At 54.3% G+C, this 23,648-nt stretch overlaps 1 protein-coding gene and 1 long non-coding RNA gene across 2 annotated transcripts; both read left to right on the forward strand.

Annotated features, from left to right (window-relative positions):
- Nucleotides 1–3,437: 3,437 nt before the first annotated feature.
- Nucleotides 3,438–7,279, forward strand: LOC119101660 (uncharacterized). Its single transcript, XR_005094593.1, has 5 exons — nucleotides 3,438–3,586; nucleotides 4,045–4,229; nucleotides 4,798–4,951; nucleotides 5,332–5,405; nucleotides 7,198–7,279. It is a non-coding gene; the product is annotated as an uncharacterized LOC119101660 (long non-coding RNA).
- A 3,349-nt stretch (nucleotides 7,280–10,628) lies between these two features.
- LOC119100337 (wiskott-Aldrich syndrome protein family member 3) lies at nucleotides 10,629–23,422 on the forward strand. The gene is made up of 9 exons (XM_037223440.1): nucleotides 10,629–10,759; nucleotides 14,717–14,992; nucleotides 15,553–15,706; nucleotides 16,956–17,070; nucleotides 19,973–20,167; nucleotides 20,696–20,743; nucleotides 21,195–21,296; nucleotides 21,844–21,931; nucleotides 22,797–23,422. The coding sequence occupies exons 2-9, from the start codon at nucleotides 14,719–14,721 to the stop codon at nucleotides 22,967–22,969; spliced, it is 1,149 nt and encodes a 382-aa protein (XP_037079335.1). The 5' UTR covers nucleotides 10,629–10,759; nucleotides 14,717–14,718; the 3' UTR covers nucleotides 22,970–23,422.
- Nucleotides 23,423–23,648: the final 226 nt, after the last annotated feature.

Here is a 23,648-nt window from a genome sequence, read left to right on the forward strand (position 1 = left end):
GTCCGTAAAAAAGTAATATATATATATATATATAATATATTATATATATATCATGAGAGAGAGGAGAGCGAGAGAGAGAGACGAGGAGACCTGGAGAGAGAGAGAGAGAGAGAGGAAGCGAGAGAGAGAGAGACGAGACGGAGACGGAGACGGAGACGGAGACGGAGACGGAGGAGGAGAGACGGAGACGGAGTACGGAGGACGAGACGGAGAGGGACGGAGCACGGGAGACGGAGACGGAGACGGAGACGGTAGACGGAGTACGGAGACGGAGACGGAGACGGGAGACGGAGACGGATGACGGACGGAGACGGAAGACGGGACGGAGACGAGACGGAGACCGGGACGAGACGGAGACGTAGACGGAGCCGGAGACGGAGACGGGAGACCGGATACGGAGCAGAGAGAAGACAGAGAGAGAGTGAGGAGGTTTGCAGTGTGGATTGTACGTCTGTTAACGTTGTTTCGTGGCATTACCCTTAGGAATATTGGCGAGCAGATGAAGTCTCAGCTTACGGCGAAGCTCGAGCTCACCAAGAAAAGCTTTCAAGCGCCAAAAAGACGGATCGCGAAGCTAATGGTCAGGGTTTGTTTGTTACTCATATTGCATGACGGTAGAATGGCGTGTGGTACAATACGCACAGCCAGACAAAAATGGTACACAAAAAATGCAAAGGACATGCCACAGACGGCCACCTACTTATGCTCCACCACAATCACGCCCGCTCACACGGTCACACTACTTTCGCTCCACCAGCTAACTGCTTTTGAAAACAGCTAAACATTCATGCCCTCCACCTTCCCCCTCCCGGTCAACACACGAGGCCCCTGCACGTCCCACCCGAACAATAGAGACAGGCAGTACTCTGAACAGATTTACCGAGCCAGCGCAAGTGCAATGCCTGACAGACCCGTGTAGGCCGGCCAGAAGGGATCGGAGTCAGTCACCCCGCTGACTCCGGCGGATAATGCAAGGTATTCGTGGATTTGATGCGCTTTAACCGATATCATTGCAAAATATGATAATTCATGTTGCATTTAATGAATGTTTTTGTTCTTATAAACCCCTCTCCTTAATTTGCGGGGCCAAAGTTATGGGTTCATGTTGCTCTGGTGTCCTGGTGTTTTGTCGGAGTGAGATGGCTGTCTCCGAACAGTTTTTTGGCTATTTATAGCAACGTTTTTCGACTTAAAATGGTATTTTTCAATTAATTAATGTTTTTGTTCTTATAAACCCCTCTCCTTAATTTGCCGGGCCAAAGTTATGGGTTCATGTTGCTCTGGTGTCCTGGTGTTTTGTCGGAGTGAGATGGCTGTCTCCGAACAGTTTTTTGGCTATTTACAGCGACGTTTTTCGACTTAAAATGGTATTTTTGTAAAACCTGAATTATCAGCTTTAATTTCACATCCTTCAGTGACAAATTTAATTTGGTTTACATCCGCAGCTACCGTAACATTTTTGTACTCCGGATACCAGGAAGTAGCCAAAAATCCAGCCACATGGCGGTTCTGGATGAGTACAAATAAGTCCTTCATAATCGTGATGACCATCTCTATACAGCTTCCCTCCAAATGTTTACAAATCCATTCAAGGCATGAGCGCAAGCAGAATATTTATGCTCTTGACAAATCAGTCACGAGGAGGCGAATCATTAAAACCAATTGGAGAGTTTTGCTATGTTCAACCTCTAACCTGAGCTAGGAGGCGGGTGCAAGCCGCTGAATAGTTGAGACGTTTCCGACGCTGAATTGCGAGTGATTCTCTTATTTGCATTGCCATGATACAGTGTTGGCGCGTGGGTAGGCGGCCGTCTGCGGCAGGTGATTGGTTGTGTGGTTTTTTATGTATGTTCGTTGCATCCTCGGCAATCAATGCGGCTCATCGTCAATAGAAGGTTAAGTCATGTTCAAGTTAGAGTTTGTCCGCGTAGGGTATAGGAAATGAAAGCTTTGCTAATCTACAGACCGGTGCGATTCTGGAGCTTGTTTCTCGTTTCCCGGCATTGTTCAAAGGCGATTCCATTCAACATTCACACGATTTATTTTCACATTTCCGTACATGGTTTATCTTATACCTAGGTGGCAACACAGGCTGCTTGCTATTGGGCATCTTAGTCTGGTGCGTGCAAGATTTGTGCTCTTGCAGATATCAATACATGGCTGCTGATGGAAGCAGCAAGTCTCAGGCTGTTGGACCTTCTGGTTTTATTTTTTCCTGACACAGAGGTAAAATGAGTTTTTCCAAAAGCTGTTCTTGTTGCATCATGGTGGAGTACAAAATATTCCATTTTGCCTAGTCACAATCCTGGAGTACAAAATCTCATGGTATACATTATACCAGGAAACGTCAAGTTTTCCAACACTGCGGGGAGCGTTCGGTAACAACCGTATATGGGGGCTCTCTGACTTTGTGTTACGGTAAATGCCTGTATTTAATGTTCCGAAAGATATAAAAAACATTTGTTGTGGGACATTGGGCACGTGTTCGAACGGTGAGCTTTTACACGCTGAACTGAGCCGTGTTATACAAATACCAGTGAACGACGTGTACACGAATAGCGAAGTGGACATAGAAATTTATCACTCGCGTGATGATCACTTGAACCACTGTCAAAAGCCTGCATACCATGACATCCACAACACCAGCTACGGTAACTTCATGAATTCAACGTAAAAAAATGGACGAGAAGGTATTGAAGAGTTGAGTATTTTGAGACGTAACAGGGGTAGACGGGAATATGCTTAGATTGCAGATATTTACGGAAATCGCAAAACTAGAGATCTTATTATGAAAAACAATAATCAGGACGGGTGTTGAAGTGCACCAGTGAAGTACACAAATACTTCCCAGTAAAGTTTGCAGGCTTCGTTCCGTATCCACCATTGGTGTAACACAAACATCCTTGTCCCGACGCCTCACAATACATCCCACGGAAGTGCACCAAGAGACCACATGCAACGTGAGCTGAGTGCTTCTCACACACACCAAATCCCCAAGTGAAACCCTAGAATTTTAACATCTCCAAATGACAGAACGGAACTCATCATTCAAGAAGCTTTACTCATTCCTGACCATGCATCAGTGCTAAACAAAGTCACCAAACTTTTTATATCCCTTTGCAGCAACATCCTTAATAAATCACACCTACAAGAAGCATGTCCATGTGTTGGTGCAATGTTGATTAAGCTAGTGCTAGTCGCAAGAACTGGATCTGATTCAGAATCGCTTTTTTATATTTGGGATCCAAATCAAGCTTGACTCACGGAAATTCTGTCAGTTTTTGCCTCACTCCGAATTTTAAAAGAACCGAGGTGGGGTCTGGCGTGGAGTGGGCTCAAATATGAAGTTAACGTGCACGTTCTAGATCATTGATGACAGTCATCCCTAGCGTGATTATGCTAATTGAAGTCAATGTTTATGGTGGAAAACGTAACAATTTCATCCATTTTTGCAGGTGCGAATCATCCCAAATCGACACGTGCCCGGCAGCAGGCAAAAAATGAGCAGTGCTTTTCGACCCCGACTGACAACTTTAAAAATGAAGAATTTGACTTCGAAAAAAACTTAGCTCTCTTCGACAAGCAGGTATGTGGTTCATTGTTCAGCTATGTTACATTGCAAATGCATTGTTGCCTTTGTTATCTAACAAAAAGCATCGCAATGGCATTACATCTGGCTAAAATTCCACTTATTCCAAGAGTTGAGCTCTGAGTTAAGTTGCGTCAAATTTCAGCTGAACGAAATGGTTGCACTAAATAAATAAAAAAACTAAAAGACACGGCAATGCAGCTTGAAGTTAACACAAACAGTGAAAGCAAATCGCGAGCTGTGTGCTATTCCGGCAGGAAATTACGTCTGCCTTGGCACACTGGAATCGGTAAGCCCTGTCCCTTAATCTACGTAAGCGTCGGTGAGCGTCACGCGGCGGTCGGGCCGTTCCTTGCCGCGGCCCTGCCTGCCTGGCGGGCGCCGTTTGTGTGACGATGACGGGAGTTTGGGGGCAAGTTTTGGAGCGTTGTGTGAGGATACGGGCGTGTCGACAGGCGGTGTTCGAGGAGATCGACAGCCAGCAGCCGGACGTGGTGCGACTGGTGGACACGAACCGGCGCCGGCCGGCCGAGCGGGTCGAGGCCAAGTACCGACACGACCAGAACGTCATCCAGGCGGCGCCAGTCCGCTACAAACCGCATCGTAGTGCCGGAGACGCCAGAGGTCGAGTTCGTGACAGGTGCGCGCGCGCGCGCGCGGCCGCCTCGCCGGACTGCGTGCGGTCTGTGCTGTGTGCTGTCCGCTCGCCGGACTGAGTGCTGGACTGGTGGTGCGCTGGCGGCCGCGCCGGTTAGCGCAGCACGACCCAGATGCGGGGCCTCAGCCATTCTGGCGTGGCATTGTGCCCGAACGGTGCTCGGTGGAGACGAGAAATTGAGTTGTCACCAATTGGTTGCATTGTGAGCAGGCATTTTCGGTGACGTCATCTGTAACCCCCCCCCCCCCCCCCTCCCACAGACACGGGGCTGGTAGTGTCACCCGTGATCTCCCCCCCCCCCCACAGACACGGGCCTGGTGGTGTCATCTGTGATCGTCCCCCCCTCCCCCCCACAGACACGGGCCTGGTGGTACCATCTATGACCGCCCGCCCCCCCCTCCCCACAGACACGGGCCTGGTGGTGCCATCTGTGATCGTCCCCCCCCCCCACAGATACGGGCCTGGTGGTGTCATCTATGACCGCCCGCCCCCCTCCCCACAGACACGGGCCTGGTGGTGCCACCTGTGACCATCCGCCCCCTCCCCACAGACACGGGCCTGGTGGTGCCATCTGTGACAGTCCGGGCTCGGGACACGCTGCTGCAGACGGCGCAGCGGCACGGTCTGACAATGGGCCGCCAGCAGGAGATGCTGGGCCGCGGCTGCACCGAGATGGCGTTGCAGCTGGTCGGCAGTCACGCCAGGTACCGGCGCGTGCAGCACCGCTCGTTCGCGGGTGCTGACTCAGGCGTGCGCTGGTAGTGACAGGCGTGCATGCCGATGCTAGCGCTTAGGATTGTGGCGATAAACGATTAGCGGGCTTGTGAGGTTATGACCACTAAGTATCTAACTGCTCATTTTGTAGCTAAATGCCGGATTATGCCAAGTTTATGCCGTTTAGAATATGTGCCGGTGTAGCGGACCTAGGGATGTGTCGTCTCGGAGTTGGTGCCCATGCAGCAGTCCTAGGTGTGTCACGTGACAGGCTCAGCTGTGGGCCGTCCCCGAGCCTGTGACCGGGTCATCTGTCTCTGACCATCTCTGCCATCTGCCCGTCTATGACCAGCGCCGGTCGCCGTTACAGGCTGCTGCCTGAGAACGTGCACCAGGCGCCGCGCGTCGTCTGCCTTTGCGGCCCGCACTCGCAGGGAGCGGCAGGTACGTGCCGGTGGAGCGGACGCGCCGGCCGCACCGGCCCGCGGCCCTGCCCGCGGCCCTGCCCGCGGCCCCGGCCCCGGCTCGGCCTTCCGTTAACACGGTCTTAGAGGAGTACATAGTATGGTGCTATTAGTGCAAGGCACGCGTCCTTGCTGCTTCGGTTGACGTTGTCTTGTTTAGTTTTATTGTTTCTCTTGTTGCTTTGTTAAGGAACCCAGATGCATATAGCTCCCGGACATTTATTATTAGTACCCGAACAATTTTAAAGTGAAAGAGTTTTAATGCGCCAGAATGACGTTATTTTTGGTTAAATGCGCAAAGGTATCTCGCCTCACAGCGGGATCGCAGGTTGCGCAAACGCTCGTCGGTGTCACGCCATCTGTCGATGTCCCGTCATCTGTCGGTGTCGCGCCATCCGCCATTGTCACGTCATCTGTCGGTGTCGCGTCATCCGTCGGTGTCGTGCCATCTGTCGGTGTCGCACATCCGCCGGTGTCGCGTCATCCGTCGGTGTCGCGGCCATCTGTCGGTTTCGCGCCATCCTGCGGTGTCGCGCCATCCGTCGGTGTCGTGCCATCTGTCGGTTTCGCGCCATCCGCCGGTGTCGCGCCATCCGTCGGTGTCGCGTCAATCTGCCGGTGTCGTGCCATCTGTCGGTGTCGCGTCATCCGTCGGTTGTCGCGCCATCTGCCGGTGTCGCGCCATCCGCCGGTGTCGCGTCATCTTGCGGTGTCGCGTTATCTGCCGGTGTAGTGTTATCCGTCGGTGTCGCGCCATCTGCCGGTGTCGCGCCATCCGCCGGTGTCGCGTCATCCGCCGGTGTAGCGCTATCCGTCGGTTGTCGCGCCATCTGCCGGTGTCGTGCCATCTGTCGGTGTTGCGTCATCCGTCGGTGTCGTGCCATCTGTCGGTGTCGCGTCGTCCGTCGGTGTCGCGCATCTGCGGTGTCGCGCCATCCGCCGGTGTTGCGTCATCTGCGGGTTGTCGCGTCATCTGCGGTGTAGTGTTTTCCGCCGGTGTCGCGCCATCTGCCGGTGTCGCGCCATCCGCCGGGGTCGCGTCATGCCGGTGTAGCGTTATCCGTCTTGTCGCGCCATCTTCCGGTGTCGTGCCATCTGTCGGTGTCGCGTCATCCGTCGGTGTCGTGCCATCTGTCGGTTGTCGCGTCGTCCGTCGGTGTCGCGCCATCTGCGGTGTCGAACCATCGTCGTGTTCGCGTCGTCCGTCGGTTGTCGCGCCATCTGCCGGTGTCGCCCATCCGTCGTTGTCGCGCCATCTGCCGGTGTCGTGCCATCTGTCGGTTGTCGCGTCATCCGTCGGTGTCGTGCCATCTGTCGGTGTCGCGCCATCTGCCGGTGTCGCGCCATCCGTCGTGTCGCGCCATCTGCCGGTGTCGCGCCATCCGCCGGTGTCGCGTCATCTGCCGGTGTCGTGCCATCTGTCGGTGTCGTTGTCATCCGTCGGTGTCGCGCCGTCTGCCGATGTCGCGCCATCCGCCAGTGTCGCGTCATCTGCCGGTGTCGCGTCATCTGCCGGTTGTAGCGTTATCCGTCGGTGTCGCGCCATCTACCGGTGTCGCGCCATCCGCCGGTGTCGCGCCATCTGCCGGTGTCGCGCCATCCGCCGGTGTGTCGCGTCATCTGCCGTTGTAGCGTTATCCGTCGGCGTCGCGCCCGTCCTTGGCGTGTGGGAACGCGCCTGCCTGAGCGGCGGGGGCTGACGCGCCGGCCGGGTGCCTCGTCGCGACCGGCGCCGGCGGGCCCGACTGAGCGTGACCCGCCGCCGGCCGCAGGTCTGAACGGCGCCCGCCAGCTGACCGGTCACGGCGTGCGGGTGACCGTGCTGCTGCCGGACGTGGCGCTGACGTGTCGCGCGCCTCAGCACCGAGCTGCAGCTCTACAAGCTCACCGGCGGCCGGTTGACGCACAGCGTCGCAGGTGGGACACGCGCCGGCGCGGCTGACGCACCGTCACACGTGGGGCGCGCCGGCGTGCTCTCTGTGTCCGTCAGTTCGACGATGGCGCATATGTGTAGCTCCCTGGTTTTTCTTCTGAAAACTAGATGATTCTTTCGAATCATCTTTCGTTACATCCGGAATCAGAAGTAGGGTGAGTGGTTGTCAGAAGTGGTGTCTACTGAAATCTTGAGCACCGATTCACTACCCAGCATCGATGATACTAGTGACTTTGGTTCTGGCCGATCGTGTTTGCGATGGACGCCACCGTAATGTGTTCACCACTCGTCCCGCTGGTGCGTTGATGTGGCTATAGGCGTCTGACGACAGCCGTGGCGTGCCGCGCCGCGCTGTGGGGCTCGGCGTGCCGTGCTGTGGGGCTCGGCGCGCGCGCTGTGGGCTCCGGCGTGCCGCGCTGTGGGGCTCGGCGTGCCGTGCTGTGGGGCTCGGCGTGCCGTGCTGTGGGGCTCGGCGTGCCGTGCTGTGGGGCTCGGCGTGCCGCGCTGTGGAGCTCGGCGTGCCGCGCTGTGGGGCTCGGCGTGCCGCGCTGTGGGGCTTGGCGTGCCGTGCTGTGGGGCTCGGCGTGCCGTGCTGTGGGGCTCGGCGTGCCGTGCTGTGGGGCTCGGCGTGCCGTGCTGTGGGGCTTGGCGTGCCGTGCTGTGGGGCTCGGCGTGCCGTGCTGTGGGGCTCGGCGTGCCGTGCTGTGGGGCTCGGCGTGCCGTGCTGACGGCCATCCCGCGCCGCCGCAGAGCTGCCCGAGACGGTGGACCTGATCGTCTGCTCTCTGGACGACCACGAGCTGTCGTCGCAGCTGGCCTTCCAGCCGTGGCACCGAGCGGCCGTGGCCTGGGCCAACGGTAGCCGCGCGCCGGTGCTGGCGCTGGACCCGCCACCGGCGCCGCCCGGCCGCGCCCAGCTGCCGGCCATCGACTGCAAGTTTACACTGGGCGCCGTGCTGCCGCTGGGCTACGCGGCGCAGCAGGGCGCCGTCTATCTCTGCAACCTGAACGTGCCGACGGAGGTGTTCCGCAGCCAGCGCATTGAGTACGTGTCGCCGTTCGGACCGCGTATCGTCATCCCGCTCCACGCCAGAGACGTGGACTGATAGCCGGGGATTACAGACCAGCGACGGGAACAGGGACCATGGCATGACGACCGCAGACAGACTGGCAGAGACGTGGACTGATAGCCGGGGATTACAGACCAGCGACGGGAACAGGGACCATGGCATGACGACCGCAGACAGACTGGCAGAGACGTGGACTGATAGCCGGGGATTACAGACCAGCGACGGGAACAGGGACCATGGCATGGCGACCGCAGACAGACTGGCAGAGACGTGGACTGATCAGTCAGGGATTACAGACCAGCGACGGGAACAGGAACCATGGCACGACGACCGCAGACAGACTGGCAGAGACATGGACTGATCAACCGGGGATTACAGACCAGCGACGGGAAAAGGGACCATGGCATGGCGACCGCAGACAGACTGGCAGAGACGTGGACTGATCAGTCGGGGATTACAGATCAGCGACGTGGACAGGGACCATGGCTTGGCAACTACAAACGGACTGGCAGAGACGTGGACAGATTAGCCAGGGATTACAGACCAGCGACCATGGCATGGCAACCGCAGACGGACAGAGACGGGGACTGGCGTCGATGTGGCGGCCACGAGTGAGTGAGAGGTGGACGTGTGGCTGACTTGTGGCCATTTTCGTGACGTGGGACACACTGCTGATGGGTCGACATGGCAGTACAGCTGCCACGGGGCGTGAGGAAGGTTGTGAATGGGGCTTGTGGACGCGGCGCCGAGGACGTGTCGAGGTTGGTCCTGCTTTTGTCCAGATTGACCACGGATGTGTTTTTTATTTCCCGGGTGGATTGGTGCAGCAGGCACGGAGAACATCCACGGTCCTCCCGTTGGCGTCATGTTAACAAAAAAGGAAGTGGGCACTGTCGAGTGTGAGTCAAAGAATGCAATGCATGCGTGAGATTTCATACAAGTCATTTTCGCCGATGGTGGTGATTTGCACGTGTGTTGTATCGCTTACTCCTTGGCACATGTTTTGTACCCCGCTGCTCAAATAGGGTACTGTATGTTTATTTTTTGTCGCGATTACTGACGTTGCCCTGCTGGATGACTTTGTATGTCGTTAGTTGTTTGATAGACTTGGAATTCTAGCGATATTTTGCTGCTTTCGTTCGGCTAATACACGACATATTTACGTAAGATGTGCCATGAGGAAGAGTGAAGGTAATTTGCGCAATGGAAGGGCGTGCTGTCCTTTCTTTGCATGTGGTCGAATTAGACTCATCTAGTCATTTTCACAGCTCCACCCATATCCGTCATATGGAGCGTACCGCGGGGGGGTTTGCTTGGGAAAAGACGCGACCCCGAATGACACACTGAAAGGACGGTTACACACCGTGAGGCATGTTGCAAACGTTTACCTTCGAGCTTCAAAACGGCAAAACCCCAATCCTCTGCTGTATATTGTGGTTTCCCTTCCTGGGATCCGCGCTGCAGCGGGACGCTGTATTTGGCAATCGCCTGCGGAGATCACCCGCGCTGGACTCGCCGCCTAGCTCGGTAAACCGGTTTATCCGGACGCGTTTCTGCTTATGCGGCGGTTCCACTGCACCGTGGCTGCATGGCAGAGTGGATACCAAATGATAGACTGAAATCCTTGAGCCAAGCTTATATGCTGACGTGCATCAATCCGTGAGCTTACGTGACTGCAGGGACCGGTGGCGATCGTTCGGCCCGCGATCCCCCCAGAGGGACGATCGGCGTGGGTCTACTTCGTCTTTACGTTGTGATTATGTGCTGCAGGGCTTTTTAACGAAGCAAGCCACGGCCTAATGAAATGAAAAGCACAGGGCATGGGCATCACCACGCGCGTTATCAGTTTTTGTTTTGACGCTGATTCTGGGAGGGGGGGCGGACGAAGACGGGAGGTTTGAAGCGTATTGCTCCTTGACGACCCATGAGCGTTACGGAAGATGTAAACATATTTGCTTTGTGCGGCCACCCGACCCCATGGTGGCGCTGCCCCTGCCGCTAGAATAGTGCGTTGAAGCCCAAGGCATTGGAGCGACGTGGAAGTCGGAATGCTGTTCGCTAATTTCTTTTATTCAGCACTTTCTAGGATTGTTATTTGGTAGCACCAGATAGCGCCAGACGTGACGCACAAATTACAGTTATTTGCAAATGTGACAGCGTTATTCTCCATTCAGCGAGACAGGAAAAAATTACTGGGGAATTCTGGGTGGAGCACAGGGTGCGATCTGCGATGTCAGTTAAGGCATATCTGTCGGGGTCCTAAGCTCGGTGTCCAAGTTAGAGCTGAAGACTGGGTTCCCTTAGGTATATACAGCTTCCTGCACTGAGAAGGTATGTATCATTTTGTGGTAAAATAATACCTCAGTTGCCGAGTTCCAGTCTGCAAAAAATCCGTGGGCCTCACCGGACGTCTCGACATTGGTGCGCTGAACCTCGCACATATGTGCACCGAGCTCAGGCCAGACACAACAGTTAAAATAGAGAGGATGATTGCTGGAAATTGCCTCGGCAACATAACAGCTACTTAAAATATTGGCCTGAATTCATTGCTTAAAAATTGCTGTTGACTGCATGCCAATCTCTGAGCAGGATCAAGCTATGGACATCATAGGACATGCGCACACTAATTTTGCTGCCATGATTTTCATGGACATGCTCACCCGCAGTATGTATTTCTTTTAGTTTGATCCCAGTGCTAACTCTCGTTGCAATGCAGCATGCTTTGCAAAGTCAGGTTATATTGTGGAATGTCCATGCTTTTAGGTACAGGGTGGCTTACTTGTCATATTTTCCACTCGAATATTTTGTTGTCAAAACCACATGTTATTCTGAGATGCCTGTATTATGTTTGACTCTATCTCAGTGGACTTCCTGAGCATTTTTCACTCTATGTTAAGTATGGTGCCCTGAATCCCACACTGGCTGAAAATGCAAGCATGTCTGATATTTTATTAGGATTTTCCTTTACTATTGCTTATGGTGGTTCCAAGGACAACTGTAGCCTGACTTAACAAAGTGCATGTTAGCTGAGGATGGTTGGTGCTTGGTATAGCTATAAAATCATGTCAAACATTTTTTTATGACAGAGACAATGAGTCTTAGTTGCCACTATTTTCAGCACATGGAGAACCAAAGAATGAGGATATCACATTGGTAATTGGAAGGCAGATCTGTACTATTGGAAACATGTCGGTCACTCTGAGTGTGTTTGTCACAAGTGATGGCCTCATGCTGGCAGCTGTTTTCATTTATGCATGCTTTAGATCTAAGAGCCAGAATTTTTGTGCATAGTTGCCACCAATTTCAGTGTATAGATAACCAATGTGTCTAAGAATTATGTTGCTAAGGTAATTACTGATTGGATGCATTGATAAGGGAGTTCCTGAAATAATTTCAGGCAAGGACACCTCCAAAACACTTGTTCAGCAAACATAATTTGCAAATTCAGCATAACTTGGCCTGGCCTGAGTTCAGGACAAGCATGCTTTAGTATCTGAGCACTGATGTCATGTAAGTGCATGGTGCAATGGAAATTTTGTTTGCAGACTGGATTAACATGGAAAATAGTCATATCCACTATAATGTGGAATATTGTTTTCAAACAACAATGTTTTTCAGATTCAGATTAAGGTTCAGTCAGACTTTCAATTCAATTTGGTGCACACATGGACCAGGCTCATTGCATAAATGCCAAGCATCAGCCATAGTGAATGTTTTTGTTTTTGCTGACTGGACCTGGAGGTCTGAGAAGATGCCATCTCCTGCATCCAAAGTACAGGCAGGTGGTCTGTGACATAGATGAGGTATCTGACCATTCAAGTACTTTTGAAAGCATTGGGTCCTCCCACACTCACAGGATGTATTGCATTGCTGGCATGCATCTGTAGAAGAGCATTGTGTCACAGGTTGGCATGATGTTTGATGCCATGTCTTGAATATTCAGTTAGCTGTGTTTCATTGTTCTGCTCAAGCATGGTAATTTTGGTCAACAGTTTGTCTGGCAAATGCTAGTTGTCAAAGGTGAAGCCAGGAGGAAAGACCTGCATTGAAGGTTGGCTTGAGAAGCCCATTATTTTCATGAGTCTTTTTAGCTTTGTCATGTATGCAACCAATTTCCTTGCACCTCATGCAGGTCTTGCACAGCAAGCCCTTTGATGATATGGTTTGTTAACTCTTTGAACAGGATTTCTCTTCAAACCTTTGGTGTGTCGGCATTGACATGCAATTTGCTTAAGATGCCTTTGATGTTTGGCCTTCTGCAGCAGGGGTGCAAAGCATAAACCATTTATCAGGTTCAAAGTTTGTAATGTTTGTTTGCATGTTCAGCAGTCACACAATTTGTGTGGATATTCTATCACTAATTTTTGCTGTACCAGATGTTGTATTCACAAAATTGAAATATTTGCTCCTAAATTTTGAATTGATTGCTGTGCTCTAATGCATAGCAACCTGTCTTCACCAATACTCACTCTGGGACATTACTCCTGTCAGCATGCATAATTAAAACATAGCTCATTATGCTTCTTTCCATCAGGCAAGACAGGCAGTTTGAGGAGTACTGGCCTCTGTGATCCAAACTACAAAATGTGTTGTTAACTTTATTTTGGTTTAGCTTAACTTTAATTAACTTTTATTTTGAATGTCACAGGTAATGACCTTGTGAACTCTCAGTCCTCATTTATTGGTTTTCACTTGCTAGTTTCATCTTGCTCCACATGGGGTAAAATGCACACAATTACAAACTACCACTTATGAATGTGTGGGCTACCAACAGCCTAATGTTCATGCTGTGCAACTCAGAAATCAGAGGTATGGGGTAAGAATGCCTGCTGGACCTGCCCATCTTGTCTGGCTAAGGGGCAGGCAACACAATAAAGCCTCTGTATCATAGTGTGTCACATAATTCATGTCATACAAATGTGTAATCATACCACTATATTCTATAGAGTGTGTCCAGAGTATGTCATAGAGTGTGTCATGAAATTACAGCGTGGTTTTGTAATTGTTTGACTTGTTTTGCTTTACCTCTGTGCCAGAGGGTGCCATTAACCATGCGCTATTTTAAATCATGGGAGCTCACACATCATTATCCACATTCTGGTGAACAGGGCCAGAAGTGCTGCCATCCTTGTGAGCCTGGGGTTTGGGTGGTGGGTGAAGTAGAAAACCAATGATGGCTGAACTGGTGCTTGGGGAGCAGACTGTTTACATAAGAGGCCAAACAATCAATACAATACAATGATGTTAGCAGGGGATGCTAGGCTCTGGGAGCAATACAGCCCTCCCCTCCCTTCCCTGGCACCATTGGCATTAGGGCATCAGGCCTTGACAGTACACTTAGCTGTTGAGGCAAGGTGACATCACATGCTTCTCGTCCTGGAAGGAAAGGCAAGCACTGCAAGAAACTTATTTCTGTACCTCCGGTTTTCCGGATGTGCAGGTCAACAACACTACAGGCACCCTGATGTTGCCCCCCTCCCCCTCCATTGCTGATGCCTTTGACTGACGCGTTCAGGTCTAGTGATGTTGAAGCCCTAGTAATGTGTGTTTCAATCCCCATCTCTCCTCCCAGTCACTGGATCAGATTGGGGGCTCTCATTCTTAGCTGAAAAACTGTATTGGTGCAATGAAATTCAGTTGTTTCACTCACAATCACCATGTAGAAAACTGATGTGTTCAGGTGACAAGGTAGTCTGCAAGGATGAGATCACAATCAAGAATTTGACGTAAGTCGGAATGAAAACGTATGGCTCATGTAAAACTATTTGTATTCATGGATGAATAATTAAAACTGTTTTTCTGGCATTTTCTGGTATCGCTATTGGACCCGTGTAACACTGTGATATATCCGTCAGTCTTGAAAAGTTTGAACCATCGCGTGCCATATCGTGACACATTCAGTGCTCTCCACAGATTGATCCATACATTTGCAGGCTATGGCCACCCGGTATGTGCCCTGCTCCTTTAGCGAGGGTCACATAGCCCCCAACTAACTAAAGATATCAGACTGCAAGACATGTACTGTTATCTCAGTCTGAATCCCGCCCCCGTACGTCTTGCACCCTCTCTTTGCGCGGTTAACTGGTCACCCAGCGGTAGAACCTCAGATCCGCTGCGCCTTTCAGACGGCGGGTGTCAGTTGCGTGTGAGTCTCCTTCTGCCACAATGGTAACTTCGCCTGCTTTAACACATCCATTTATCCGAGTTCTCCTTAGACCGGATGTAGTAATGTTGATGTCTGCTTGGGTAAGCCTGGTACCCCGACACGCTGTACTCGTCCGGCTGCAGAGATGCCGTTCCTGAAGCGGCTGGTGGAGCCGACGGAGCTCTGCCGCGACACGCTGCCGGCCGACACGACGCTGCCCAGCGAGCTCGAGGCTGTCACCAACGGCACGCTGACGCACGTGGTGCGCCAGCTGTCGTCGCTGTCGCGCCACGCCGAGGACATGTTCGGCGAGCTGTTCCGCGAGGCCGAGCGCATCGTGCACCGCTCGGCCAGCCTGCAGCTGCGCATCGACAGTCTGGCCGACAAGGTCACGCGCCTGGACAGCACCGTCGAGGAGGGTGAGTCGGCCGCCGGTCCCGCCGCGCCTGCCGCCGGCACAGCTGGTGCTCGGCTGGCCCGGCGAGGCGCACCGGCCGACTGCCGTCTCTCGGTGCCGCAGATGGGGATCAGTTTGTTATTTGTTGTGTTGTCGTTTGGCGCCCGATGCTCTCGAGGCTGTACGCCAAACGACATGTGCCAATGGACGTATTATATTATATTAGGCCAGGCGTCGGTTAGCATACGAGGCCGTATGCTCATCGACGCCTGTCCAGCAGGCATACCGCCTGTCGCGACCTCGGATTGTTGACTCCACTGCACAGATCACGTGACCGATTCTCAGCTCCTCCGTACATCGTAACAGATCACGTGACCGATACTCAGCTCCTCCGTACATCGTAACAGATCACGTGACCGATACTTGCCTCGGCCGTGCGTTGTGGCAGATCACGTGACCGATACTTAGCTCGGCCGTGCGTCGTGACAGATCACGTGACCGATACTCGGCTCCGCCGTGCGTCGCGGCCTGGCTGGCCACCGCAAGAGCCCAGCCTGACGAGCGCTGTCGTGTTGCCACCAGTGTCGCTGCAGGAGATCCACATGCGGAAGGCGTTCCGCTCCCAGGTGGTGAAGGACCAGGAGGTGGTCAGTCGGCAGAGCATGCCGGACGCCATGCTGCAGACGTACCTTGGCTGTGACAAGCCGCCGCCGCTCGACGAACTCAACGTGTTCAGGTGCGACCTGTCAGTGGACTGCGCTTCACCGCGGGCTGGGCTCTGGGCGCTAGCCGGCGGTCCACATGTTGGATGGTAGATGCCGATTGGTCGGTACGAAGGGACTGCTGACGTTGGCTCGAACTATGGGCATCGAATTTCGCTGTGTGTGAGAGATGTGCTGCTGATGTGCGAAGACACCGCGTCACGTATGATTCCGTTGTGAGGAATGACTAATGGAGGTGCTTTTTAAAGGATAGTTGTGAGGCTCTTGAGAATAGCTTTAATTTCATATGTGATGAAGTCCCCTTAAATATGACGACCTGTGATACCATGCACACTGCTAAAGCAGGATATAGCCCGTTTAGAGTAGGCGGTGTGGCCAGAGTGAAACTCTGACCAGCCAGGGGGGGGGGGGGTCAGCCGTGTGGTATGATCAGGACATGATCGTCGCTGGCGTCAGGAGGCAACGCAAGTCTGCAGATGGGGCAACAGTCTTGTGACTCCCCTGCCCCTTCTCTGGCGGCGCCCTGTCCCCGGGTGGGGCTGCGACGCCATATGTTGCGTCGCCGTCCCGACGGTGGAGCGATGCTGCGGTGCAGCTGTTCTCCAAACAGGTCGACGGGCCCCGGCGGTTTCTTCCTGGCGCCAGAGACGATCACATCCCAGGGCAACAACCTTGCCGCACTCTCGACCACTGGCTGGTCATCCTGGGTTGACCAGGGTTTCACCTCGGCCGCGCGGCGCGTGAAACACAGTTGGCTTGATGACAAGTGTTGGCTGATTGATTGCGAACGGCTTTATTGTTGTGCTGCACGAATAACGTGTTTATGCTTGTCATAGAGCGAGCGTGCCGCTCGTATGAAGCGTGAAGCGTGGCTTATCAGTTAGTGTCACAGCTGGCGGATACCGTTTACAATGGCGTGTTAATTGGATGGGTAGAACCACATCACCCCCTACCATCACCACCACCACGCACACACACTTCGGCAAAACCCAGAATTTGCCTCCTTTATTGTGCACGGAGAAAAGGGCGATGTGCGCGTGGGCGTAATTTTGTCCGTTTAAGCGTGAAATGGCCCTGCGTTGTAAAAAAGCGCAGGTTAGAAGCATTTGGCCGCGAATTTTCGGAGGTATGAAAGCCTTGTTAGCTTTTTTTGTGTGTGACCATGCGTTGACGGTGTACCCGTGCGGGAAATTTGTCTTTGCGTGAACGCTGTGGTACGCACGGCCTCCTTATGGGTTTTGATTGCTTTCTTTTTATGTACAGAAACGACGGCAAAGATGGTCTCAAGTTCTACACTGACCCGAACTATTTTTTCGAACTTTGGAGGCAAGACATGTTGAAAGAAAACGAGCGGCTGATGAGTGAGAAGGGAAGGAAGGTGAGTGCACTACCATGGGTGTAAATGCGTAAAGCAATGGTGATCACGTCAACCAGCCATCACTGATAGAGGTGTCGGCTTTTCGTCATGATTGTCATCATGACGTGGAGTTATCGGTGGAGAACACTACGCGTTTGGCCCTGTGGCTTGGTCGAACCAGTACGTTGTGGTAAACCTGCTGATGCGATTTGTACACGCCTGACCGACATCTAGCTCGCCGACTTCAGCAGTTTATCCAGGGCCGGGGGGTGTCAGCTGTCGACGGAGGGCAAATTGAGCGGAGGCTCCCTGTTCGTGTCATGCCGTTCCTCGATGTTTGTGAACAGTGGCCGAAGAGACCAATAGCTCCCCAATTAGCAGGCGGCATGCTGTCCAGCCGGCTGTCTCGCGCTTATGACAGGAGCGATGGGTCTGGTCTTCAGCCGTCCCTGGCCCTCCTTTCGTCGCCGGCTGAGTTACCGGGCCGCTCTGGGTGCGCGTATATGGGCGGGATGGGCCGGACCAGGACCGGACGCTGCACACTCCGCTCTAACGCCACCTGTCCCGGACGCCGTACACCCCGCTCTAACGCCACCTGTCCCAGACGCCGCACACCCCGCTCGAACGCCACCTGTCCCGGACGCCGCACACCCCGCTCTAACGCCACCTGTCCCGGACGCCGCACACCCCGCTCTAACGCCACCTGTCCCGGACGCCGCACACCCCGCTTTAACGCCACCTGTCCCGGACGCCGCACACCCCGCTCTAACGCCACCTGTCCCGGACGCCGCACACCCCACTCTAACGCCACCTGTCCCGGACGCCGCACATCCCGCTCTAACGCCACCTGTCCCGGACGCCGCTCTCCCCATTCTAAGGACACCTGTCCCGGACGCAGCACACCTCACTCTAACGCCACCTTTCCCGGACGCAGCACACCCGCTCTAACACCACCTTTCCCGGACGCAGCACACGCCAGCGACGGACGCGACCAGCGAGGCAAGTCGCTCGGTGTGCCCGGCCTCCCGGTGGCGGTGGCTGCTGGGCTGCGGCCGCACACGTGTCGCCTGCGCTCGGGTGCTCCTAGCCCTCTGCACGGGAACGTGACGGCAGTCACCCACCCCGCCGCTTCGATCGGAGGGGGAGGGGCTGAAGGGGATGTGCGGGCGCGGAAACTTACTCGGGCGGGTGCAAGCATGTGCTTATGATTTGATCGTAGCGTTTAAAGAAAAATGCGCTGTGGTCTCCCTGGTTGTTGATGTCCCCTCTGTGCACTCCCTGTGTCGTACAATCTGGAATGTTTTGAAACTAGGTGTAGGTCCGGGATATGGCGTGTAGCTTTTTGGGAATTGAAGTTTCCGTAGTAGGTTCCGGTTAGGTTAGGTTAGGTTTGTTAATGGTTCCGGTTGTTATAAGGTTCCGTAAAGGTAAGAGGACCCGTATTCGAGGTTGTTGAAGCAAGGATCATATATAAGATGAGCTCACTTTTACCTATTGGCATGATTGTAAGTGCAAAAGACTGCTCTGGACTACACAATTTATCTGTTTAGTAAACATGCTCCTCGCGTTGTCAATGATTGTGGTGTCGCACGTTGCACAACATTGGTTAAGGGCCGATCGGCGGCCGTTAAATCTGGAAATCGTGCTCGCGAACGCCAGATATGAACCTTTTTCTTTTTTTCTTTTTTTGTTTGTCTTGTTCGCCGCATGACCAATGGAATGCTGGGAGTTAAATGGCGTTATGGATGTCTGGGTGACTTTGAAAAGGTTTTCACGAAATAGGTTGCACATTTACGCGCCGTACATTTTAGCGGCGTATTAGCTTAGAAACGAAAGCGGCTAGGGTCTTAAGGTCAGCGCTGTGGACTGCGCCAAATGATCTCCAAGATGACTATTTCAGTTCAAAATCCCACACAAATGTCCAATACCCCCTTTCATTCTAATGTGCAGATTTTGTTGAATGAGGACTTTATCTCGTCATCTTATTTGATCTTAGAGAATCGTCTTCCATCCTGCCCTTGCGCTTCTAAAGCGTTGTCGTCGTCGTTGGGGCTTAACGACGCACTCAGCTGCTGAGACCATATGGCGCCGCCCGCCTCTCACCCTGGCAGGAAGGCCGGGCACTGCGGGAAGCGAACCCAGTAACTCCGGTTTTTCAGACGTGCAGTTGTCCACGCAGACGCGCTAACCACTTCACTATAGGGACCCACGCGCTTGAAAGGCTTTGGATGTAGTTTTTGCCGTTTAATTTCCAATTTACAGGTATGTCCAATCGTACGGGGGTCTTGAGCGGTCAGTGTGGGAACTTTGGTGGAGCAGACTAAAAGCTGATGTTATGAAATATTTAAGTAGGCGCTGAAAACTATAATGATATATCGCCTCCGCCCAACTGGCCAGCGCCATATCACGGCGCTGGCAAGTTGGCTGCGCGACGTGGTTTAGTAAGGTATTGTAAACATTTCCAGACCCAGCATGCTATACGTGGTAGTTACGATTGGAGTTCGAAGAACTGGGATGACCTAGATATTGTATTATCACGTTAAACAATCCTGGCACGCCCTGATTTTAGGGTTACCTATCTGTTTGACAGATGGCCACAATCAAGTATGCGTTAGCGGTAATTGCTTGTGCTACTGAGGTTTCCGAGTTGTAACGCTACTGCAGACCACGGCATCGCCGTTTCGTGAGCCCACAATAAAAGGACGCGATGTTTCCGTTGTTCGCTGTTTGTTGGTGACCCGTAACTTTGTTCACTGATCCATCGTATGGCTGCACCTCCGCACTTTTAGCTCCGTCATGTGCTGTTCAGTTGCACCAGCCGCTGTGTTCGTGTGTTTCGAGAGTGTTCGCACCGCGTGTTAGCTGTCGAGTCTGCTCCGACCTGTCGCGACCTGACCTGACCTGACCTGACCTGACCCGACAGCCGCACCGGCCGCGGCACGACGGCTCGGCCGGCAGCTCCGGAGGCCGCCATAAGAAGCGCGTGCGCCAGGCGCAGAACACGCGCGAGCGCCAGCGCCAGGCGGCCGAGGAGCATGGCGAATACATTACACCGCCGTCGCACAGCTCGGCCAGCCGACCGGCGCCGCCGCCACCGCCGCCGGCGCCGCAGCACGCGGTCAGTGCTCAGCGGCGGCGCTGCCCGGTGCTGGGGTCCCGACGCGCTGCAGCGTCCGCTCCTCCGCGCGGAGGCGAGCGGGTGCCTGGGGTACTGGCTGTTGTGATGTGGGTGGACTCCAAACCAGAAAACGTGCCATGCTTGTTGGTTTTCAGGACTGCTTATCAGACTATAAAGAAACCAGTAGTTGCTTTGACCGTTGTGAATCAAGTTGCTTGAAGTCCGAAAAAGCTGGCAACTTTCCGCACATAAGTTGCAGTCAATAGAAGTACAAGTGTTTCATTTTTGTGTTGCGCGTTTTCTTCCTAAATTATATTCATCTGTTAAGGTTGTCATGTTTGTTAATGGTTTAATGTATAACGTTCACGTGTAGTCATGTTTGCTGTTTTCTCAATGACGTTCAAATTTGTGTGCATTGCTTGAGCTGCGAGCGGGATTGTGTCTACCCATTTCCCGATTTCAAAACGAAGCCCCAAATGTTGTGTTGGCCTCATGTGTGTGACGCTGACATTGGCGTGTTGTCGTCAGATACCGTACGACTGCGACTCACCATCGGAGCTGGAGCCGCCCCGACCGGTCAGCGTGGAGCTGCGGCGCCGCGGCTCTGACGCGCCGCTCAGTCCCGGCGGCCGCGCGATCAGCCGCACCGTGTCGAGCCGGCCCTCACAGCCTCCGCCGGCGCCGCCGCCCGGCCACGGCAGCACGCCCACGCGCGTCCGCAGCGACCGCCAGACACTGCCGCCGCCGCCGCCGCCACCGCCGCCACCGCCGCCGCCGCTGCTCGCCGCTGAGAACGGCCTGGCGTACCCGCCGGCGCGTCAGAGCGCGTTGGAGCTGCCGCCGCCGCCGTCTCCGCTGCACGACACGTCTGCCGAGGAGCTGCCGCCGCCGTCGCCCAGAGCGGACGAGCTGCCGCCGCCGCCGCAGCTGCCCCAGGCGCCGCCGCCACCGCTCTCGCCGCCGCCGCCGCCGCCGCCGCCGCCTCCGCCGCCGCCACCACCGCCACCCACCACCACCGCCACCACCACCGCCGCCACCACCGCCTCCCGGACTCGGTAGCTGTCTCGTGAACGGCTTCCCCAAGACGGCGCTGGACATGGATAATGATCCAGCTGAAGACGGTGGCAAGGTAATTTAACACTTGTGCACCGGAGTGCAAGGAAGCTGACAATCGTATTTCACCAGGGAATGGAGTGCTGCTAGGGAGGCAGCGATTTACATCCGACTACCAGCTCTTGTTAACATGTATTTACAGCTGGTCGGTGCCGTAATAATTATGAACACACCACGACTGTACGTCAGGCAGTTTGTGCGGTGATCGTAAGAGCGACAATGAACCGCCCATCGACGTTTGCCGGATAGCGGATGGCGCTGTCCGGCTATGGACGGCAGTGAATTGAGAACCAGGGGGCTCTCCCCAATGTTGCATGCATCTGTCGTACTGATCTGCGTGCCTTCCCGTCAGAGGAAACACGACGGTTTGGCTAGGTGCGGTACCGACACGCCTTATTATGTGTGTTGCTTGGTGGTATTTACATGTTCCGGGTTGGCATGGATGTGTCTGGTCTGTTGGCCATGGCAGATTACACGGCGTGCTGGCACTGGCCGTTGCTATCCCGGGGCCGAGCCGTCCGCCAGCCGTCCCCGACGGGGCTCTGATCGGCCTTCGATTGCAGGTGAAGCTGACCCCAGTGACTCCGGCCGCCGCCAAGCCGCCACCCTTGTACGACGCCCGCAGTGACCTGCTGAAGGCGATCCGGGACGGTCAGTGGCGGCTGTCAGGCGCCCGATAAGGACGCGTACCGTGTCCGGCGTGTCTGGCTCCCCTCCCGCCAAACTGGCCGGCAGCGTGGCTCGGGTTTGCCGCGATTTCTCCTTAAATGTTGCCTGGCCTAATGTGCCATTACTTGTGCTGTTGAATCCTTAAATGTACCATGGATTGTACCACGGAATCCTCAGATATTCCATCATTGGTACCATTGAATCATTAAATGTTACATTTTCGGAACGTACCACGAAGTGCAATCGTTTAACAGTCCGGTGCGGTGGTGTGCGTACGGTTGGGGGACATTGCCGTGGTTTTGTTGACGCTGGGTTGTGATTTGAAATCTGGGATATTGCTGTGGTTTTGTGATGCCGAGTTGTGAGTTGGAAGGTGGGGGACATTGTCGTGGTTTTATTGATGCTGAGTTGCGAGTTTGAGGCGTTATGTTTAACACTTCCAATCCATTTTCTATGCATGGTGGTTTCAGTAGGTTCTCTGGGTTATCACGATGAACCCTGTGGCGGGCCTTAATAACGGATGCATACCTCACCGTGAAACTGAAGAACGTGACAGAGTGTTTCTATCCTCATCTGGCCTGCTGTGCGTCCAGCCAGCACGTTGCCCTGGCTCGGCGACATGCCTCGGGGTTAAGCGCAGTGAGGAGGAGAGCGACCAGTTCATTGTATCATGCTGTAACAGCGCGTACTCGTCAAGGCCCCGACGAAGCAGCATCACATCAAACGCCGTCACGATCGCGTCGTAGTCCACGTACCGGCGCGGTGGCGGGGCGCCGTGAGGGCGGCGTCCGGCGCGCCGCCTGGTGACCGGCCCGACTGACCGCCGGCGCCTCTGCGTCCGCCGCAGGCATTACGCTGCGCAAGGTGGAGGTGGTGGAGGAGCAGCGGCGCGAGCAGGCGCAGCCCCTGCACGACGTGGCCTCCATCCTGGCGCGCCGCGTCGCCATCGAGGTCTCCTCCGACACGGAGTCCGACTCGGACTCGGACTCGGAGTGCTGGGACGATGAGACCAGCGCCTAGCCGCACCGTCTGGCCGGGGTCCAGAGCGGCGAGTGGTGGACTGCGGCAGCTGTCTCCGCTCACGCCGTGCGGACAGCCGAAGAAGAGCGCTGTCCGGTTCTGTGGTCATTGAAGGTTGTGCTAGTCACTGGTATTTTTATGAAAAGCTCTAGCGCGGTAGTGGTTAGGTTGACTTTGAAGAGATTGTACGAGTGATTGGCGTACGCGGCGTGCATATTCTTAGAGCGGTTCTTTTCTGGGTCTTCTAATGCAAGCTAAGGACCAATGGGTGTCTGTTTCTGTTGAAACCGATGTGAAACAGAGCAATATGCTTTCTTTGCGGGTTATGCTTATACCTTGTGGGAGGGACCTCGCTGTGATTTGCTAAGCGTATGCGTATGGGTACGTATCCGCGACAGGCGTTTACTCGTTGTGATCCGCGCTTCCGATTCCAATGAATGGTGGAGACGAGTTTTCTTTGGGTCCGCCATGGTGGATGCCTTGGTGGAAATGAGTTTCCTTCGGGTCCACCATGGTTGGATGCCTTGGTGGAAATGAGTTTCCTTCGGGTCACCATGGTTGGATGCCTTGGTGGAAATGAGTTTCCTTCGGGTCCACCATGGTTGGATGCCTTGGTGGAAATGAGTTTCCTCCGGGTCCACCACGGTCGGATGCCTTGCTGGACTGACGGCCGATGGCC

This window comes from Pollicipes pollicipes, unplaced genomic scaffold, assembly GCF_011947565.3.
Source record: "Pollicipes pollicipes isolate AB1234 unplaced genomic scaffold, Ppol_2.1 Scaffold_4881;HRSCAF=5763_pilon_pilon_pilon, whole genome shotgun sequence".
NCBI classification, from domain to species: Eukaryota; Metazoa; Arthropoda; class Thecostraca; order Pollicipedomorpha; family Pollicipedidae; genus Pollicipes; species Pollicipes pollicipes.

Coding starts and splice junctions, on each gene's coding strand:
- LOC119100337 (XM_037223440.1), top strand. CDS start 14,719: ATGCCGTTCCTGAAGCGGCTGGTGGAGCCGACGGAGCTCTGCCGCGAC. Junction 20,744..21,194: donor AGCTGGAGCCGCCCCGACCG/GTCAGCGTGGAG, acceptor CCGCCACCACCA/CCGCCGCCACCACCGCCTCC. Junction 21,932..22,796: donor GCTGAAGGCGATCCGGGACG/GTCAGTGGCGGC, acceptor CGTCCGCCGCAG/GCATTACGCTGCGCAAGGTG.